Raw genomic sequence first — 6190 nt, 5'->3', positions numbered from 1 at the left:
TTGGATAATTCGATTTAGACAAATAGATTTGGTTTGCAAATCACATCCTTAATGATATGTATCCTTTTGCTTCCATAAATGCGCTCCTCCATGCACTCTAAATGACTACATGGAGGGCATTTTTTTTAGGGAGGAGTGGGGGGGGGGGGGGAGCCTGGAAGGTGATTTACGGAAGTAAAAGGACATATATCATCACTTAACTATACGTGAAGTGTACACGTAGGCTTAGGTGATTTAGACACGCGATGAACGTACAGCTCGTTAACAATCCATTAATTAAGTATAATAATTTTTCAATTTATGACAAAAATACACATGTGCCTCCAAGGAGTGAACCCGCAATTATACAAAAGAATTTAGAACCAGAAAGCTAGTACAAGGGGGAGGAGGAACATTTAAGACCAATAGTAGATTAGATTGGGGTTCATATTTATTCAAGAGGTCGATGGAAAGAGGCAAGCACTCTGTACGTCATCAAAACATTGTCATGGTTTCATTCATGGGATAATAGTATCTGTTGTAGAACCATAATGAATCAGATTCGACAGCATATCCATCTTGATTACGGTTCCAACTGAAGTAAGCATGAGTCCGATTCTTAATAGAAAACATGGCATGACCAAAGGCAGCCTCTCGAAATGCAGAATAACTTGGTTGTGGCTGTGTGAAGCTGTAGATTTTATAAAGAACAGAAGAGGAAAAGCATAACATTAACCACAGAAATACTTAACTTTTAATGAAAAATAGGAAATTAATTTTTTTAACTGAAAAACAAGTTGTTCTATTAATCTTACACGCTTGCCAATCCTTCTATATTTCCTCCATCGCCAACGGTTACGTATATAGGTGCAAATTGGTTTGGTACTGGGGTACACAAACCATTTGTTATGTTGTACGCAATGTTTGATATGCGATACTGCAATGTACATATATATCCATCAGTTTTGAGCAATAAAATGAGTATTGAAAATAAATAGTCATTTGCATGTCATGGAGAAATGGAATATGTAGCAGAATAGAAAACACAAGTTTCATTATAGAGATCGATCATGAGAAATTGGCACTTACAGATCTTTCATATGCGTGAACATGACCAGCAAAAATAGCATCAACTTTGTATTGTACGACCATTGCCTCAAATTGTACTCGCATAGTTTCCCCCTCCATATAATGAGTGACATCACTGTTATACCAAGGTGCGTGCACAATAATAATTAACCAAGGTGTCTCAGTCCTGTTAACGTTGGCCAACTCTGTTGTAAGCCAGGTGAATTGAGGGGTAGATCTCCCTAAAAAAAAAATAGTCAAAACATGTATTAATATGAGTTGTCTAAAGCAACAAAGTTGCTCTTTGGATGAGTTTAGATTTTGAAATCAAGGGATAAATTTCTAACTGTTCTCATTTCAAATGTGTATATATACTTAGCATGGTATTCATTTTAATAACTTTGTAATTTGGTATCTGTACCATAAGATGAATATGAAGCTAGTACGATAATGTGTGCTGAAGCTCGCTTGATTGAGTACCAAAATGGAGCAGTGCTTCCGGATGCATTATATGGAGTGTGATAGCGGCTTGAAAAAGGCTTAAAAGGTACTGGTTCACCCTGCAATAGACTTACTATTATTAGATTTTTCATATATATAAAAAAGAAACAAAATTAAAAAATTATATTAAAATTTAATGGTTTTTCAGTTTCGATAAGCCTTATTGTCAGTCCGGTCAGTTTTGGTTCAATTTGATCAGGTTGATTTCGAATAGTTCAATCGGGTCGGTCTGATTTTTGACACCCCTAAGCTGAACCAACACTAGTTAATTAATGGCCCTTAAGAGGTATTGACTCTTCAAAATCCAGTTAAAATCCACACCAAAACATTTTTATGCACAGTTTTCTTCAACTATTGTTGCATCTTAGGATTGAGAGTCTTACATATTCAATGGGCTTCAAGGGTATAACTTCCTACCTTGTTCGTGTTGAAATTAAAATGAAAATACTATATCTCACTTAAAAATTAAAATTTTGTATGATGGGTGGTTAATTGAGAACTTACAAGTTGAGGTGCAAAATCAATCTCGTGATTTCCAGCAGTCCAAATCCATGGTTGATAAGCAGCACTTTTTTCAATAAGTCTGCCCCAAGTGTCCCACTTGACATTGTCATGATATGGCCAATCATCGGCATAACAAAGATCACCAAGATACAACACTGTCTCTCCTTTTAGTGGATCGTTTATATAATGATCCAGTGTCATATTTGAGTCATATGTCTGCCCAAGATCCCCTGCACCCACCAAACATAACCCATTCATTCAGTTTCTAATGCGATAAAAAATTATATTATGGCTAGCAAGTTTGCAAAAGACTACAAGTGAGAACTGAGAAGGTACTTCAAAATGATTTGATGGAAGGGTGAGTACGTACCTATGAGACCAAAAGTGTAAGGAACATCAGGGCCAACTGGTGGAGGAGTTGTGAAATAGAACTGTCGTGTGGTGTTTCCAACCCCAACCTCGTAATAGTACTTGGTGTTATACTGCAAAAAAACAAATGAAAAGAAGAGTAACCAAGAAGTCATCAGTTAACTGAAGTTTGGGAAAAAAAAAAAAAAGGGTTAAAATTGAGAGAAATTGATGAAAGAAAACTTACATCCAAATTGAGGAGAGTGGTGTGATGGATGAAGCCTGAAGTATAGTTGTAGTAGCTGTAGGTTAAGTAGTAGCCCTCTGCAGTGTAGACCTTTGTGGTGTTTGCAGCCCAGTAAAGCACTGTGCTAGTGCCGGGCTCAACCGGAGTGATCCAAGATACAATCACTCCTTGCCCTAAATAGTCTCCTTGAGTTATGTGAACCTTGCAAAACAATCAAAACTCACAATTTAGAAAAATATTGAACAAACCTTAAACTAATATTAAGATAGGGAATCAAATACACAAATGTAAGACTTGAAAAACCACTTCAAGAATGCAATCACTCCCTACAATTTAAAGGGGAAAAAAAGTTCAGCCAGAGTTTCTTGCTTCAAATAAAAAAGATGAAAAAGGTGTGATATTGAAGAAGTCACAAAAAGAGAGGGGGGGTGGGGGGGAGTTAAGGGTTCATGCTATTTTTGCCAAGTACATTTAACTGAATCCTGTTTCCTGACTCTATTTTGTTGGTTGATACCCCTAGGAAAAAAAGATTCTTTTTTATTGGTGGTGGGTAGATGGGTTTACACATTTAAGTAATTAGAAGGAAGAGATTAGCTTGACTGCTTAAATGGTATATTGCAATCAGGACAGCAATCAAGCATTTCCCATGCATGCACTTGGAATGCTTTCTCTCTACAGAAAAACCATTGACTTAATTAAGATACCATTTGTGAAATTGGGTTTGACCCATTTTTCTAGAGAGAGAGAGAGTTGGGTTTGATCCATCTATAGCTAGAAGAAGAAGGAAACAAAGAAAATTAAACCCAACCTGCTGAGGAGCATTATAACCAGGAGGAACATAGAAGGCAGTACTGTTTACTGGCATGTCAATAGATGGAGCTACTACTCTGACATAACTGCTAGTCGCGCCTCCATTGCACAGCAAAGCTGAATTCAATATCAAACCCAAAACAACAACAACAACACAGGTAACACTAGTACTGAATGATGAGAACTCCAACTTTCTCATCTTCTCCATCTCTGCTTCCTTACTAACTCTGAGAATGAAAGCTTATTAATTCATGGCACATATATTTATAATCTCTTCTCACATTGACTTGAGAAATATGCGGCGTATATTCACGGTTTAATACTCTTTTGAAAGAGGAGAAACACAAGATTAGAAGAGATATAGATGGCATGTTACATTCCATTAGTAGAGATGGCATGTTACATTCCATTAGCACCTGCCTTGGTCTGTTCTCTAATTTGACAGATTGGAAAGGAATCTTTCTACCATCAATGGTAGTTCAAGTGAGACCCAAAATTTCTGAATAGAGACACCCCAAGGTCTCTTTCTCACATGTTAAATTTCAAATGACCAATAAAAAATTTCCAGGTGACAGAAAAGTACTACTCTTAGAAATTTGATGCATGAAAAAATATGAGAATGATGCCAAATTGATTTAATTTGGTTCTGAAATTTAACAATTGCAGAGTAGTTCTCATATATCCTTTTCATTGAATTATTGGTGGGTCACATATAGGAGCAAAGGGGAAGCGTTGGAGAGCCATCTTTGACCTTGTTTCTTTAATGGATGGTCTTGGTTTCAATAGGGCTCAATAGAGCTGGCTATTTATGGAAAATAATCCTCTCCAATTCCCTAAAAGTGTGCAGTGCGGCAATTCAGGGTGGAGATGGCGACACATGACAGCTCGGACATCAAATAGTGTTGAGTTCGAGAAGAACGGAAAAAAAAAAAAAAAACAAAAAACCGAAGTCAATGAGCTCGGACTGTTAAATGTCCTAGCTGCTAGGTGTTCCCATCTCCACCCCGAACTGCCGCACTGCATATTTTAGGGAATTGGAGAGGATTAAATTCCAACTATTCATAGATGATTAGGGCTGTCTCTTCTCATATTCAATAGCCATATTAGATGCTTTTAGGATTTTGTCTTCAGGTTTATCTTGGGAAGTCCCTTTTGTTAGTTTGGCTTGTCTTCCTAGTCAAAGCCTTATAAGACTATTATTCTTTTCTTTTCTTAATTTTTTTACCCATAAAAAAATTGACAAGGGCTCAAATCTATATCCTCTCTAGATATTCAATGGTCAAGAGTTATCATATCCATTTGTCAAATTTCAGAATTAAATTCAATCAATTATGTACGTGGATCATAAGATTTAGCCTAAGATCCAAGAGGTGAATTGGAATTACTCAAGATAATACCTAATAATTCGTAGGATGCAGTGCCAGTAGAAGTAAATCTGATACATAGAAAAGAGACGCCAAAATTTAAAATGGTTCGACAAATGTCTACATCCACTGCCTAGATAGTTCCAGGTCTTCTACTAAGGTATTTGTTATGTGTGATCTTAAATTTGTACACTTGTGTCGAAATTTTCCCCGCTTCAACAATTTTTTGGTGGCGACCTGCGGGAGAAATTTTGTGAGATCTGTTGTGTAAGCAAGAGAGAGAAGTGTGATTTGGGAATTTTTGTGTTAGGGTTTTCTAGGGAGAGTTCTTACTATGACTTTTTAGTGTTCTTGAAAGATGTCCATTGCATTTTTCTTCCATCACATAGTGAATCATCTTCAGCTTCGCCTGTAGCTGCAACACATAAAATTGGTGTTTGAACCACATTAAATCTCTGTGTCATCTTTGAATCTGTTTTAAAGTACTTCCTCGATCTACTTACTGTTCTGTCGGACTGACATTGGCATCGGAGAGTCCCCCCTCGGAGTCCACTCCGGGTCTCTTCAGTGCTCTTCTACCTTTTGTAGATCTCCACGTCATCGAGCAGGATTCCGACGACAACACTAACAATATTGCTTTTTTTTTAATTTTATTTTTAGAAAGAGCTTATGCGAGGAGTAATGAGACCCATATATAACAATATGGTCTCGGGCCAATATTCAAAAGGAAGATCAGGAAATCTGATCCACACATGCTTTGTCACAATCTGTTCTTCATGAATATTAAAATCTGGTTTCCATCATTGAAATCGAATAACATGTCTCCCAAATCTGATGGGACTCTTGCACCACACACCCACCCAGCTTGTCTCCCTCGGGAGAAAATGGGAATAGAACGTATCTTTTGCCCAAGGGGACCATGATTACACGATCCTTGAGGTTCCAAGAATCCTGTGCAGTAAGTCCTCCAAAGAAAGTTGATAGGGCCTAATAGTAAAAAACTAAACTTTTGCAGACTCACCTCGTTAGGTAAGTTGTGCAGGATGGTTTATGTGCTTTGATTCCTTGGATGGTCAAGTCACTATTGTGATCTTTGCCTTCCAATGTGAAGGTGTTAGGAACAATCTTCTCGGTTGTCATGAGCCTAGTGTAAGTCCACCCCTTCGCATGAAGAGTCAATAAACTTCCATAAGGCCATTTTCGGCATGTGGTGATAACGTCATTGGTATCATCAAAGAAATCCAGCTAGCCATGTGGCATGATGAAGAGAAGTCAAATGAACACGATCAAGCTTCCATCAATAAGTCCAAGTTGGAGATCGTCAAGTGCATCAATGGAACATCGAACATTGAGTCAAGAGCCGTTCAAG

At 37.5% G+C, this 6190-nt stretch overlaps 1 protein-coding gene across 1 annotated transcript; it reads right to left on the bottom strand.

Moving 5' to 3' along the window:
• Positions 1 to 395: 395 nt before the first annotated feature.
• On the bottom strand, positions 396 to 3665 carry LOC122650961 (purple acid phosphatase-like). Its single transcript, XM_043844316.1, has 8 exons — positions 3456 to 3665; positions 2648 to 2848; positions 2423 to 2534; positions 2053 to 2282; positions 1469 to 1607; positions 1069 to 1289; positions 795 to 916; positions 396 to 670 (listed from the first exon to the last, which is right to left on the bottom strand). Exons 1-8 carry the CDS (start codon positions 3663 to 3665, stop codon positions 475 to 477), a joined length of 1431 nt encoding a protein of 476 aa, XP_043700251.1. The 3' UTR covers positions 396 to 474.
• Positions 3666 to 6190: the final 2525 nt, after the last annotated feature.

This window comes from Telopea speciosissima, chromosome 2 (assembly GCF_018873765.1).
Source record: "Telopea speciosissima isolate NSW1024214 ecotype Mountain lineage chromosome 2, Tspe_v1, whole genome shotgun sequence".
Lineage (NCBI taxonomy): Eukaryota > Viridiplantae > Streptophyta > Magnoliopsida > Proteales > Proteaceae > Telopea > Telopea speciosissima.
The sequence above is the reverse complement of the archived record's forward strand: the minus strand, read 5'-3'. Positions and strand labels throughout refer to the sequence as shown.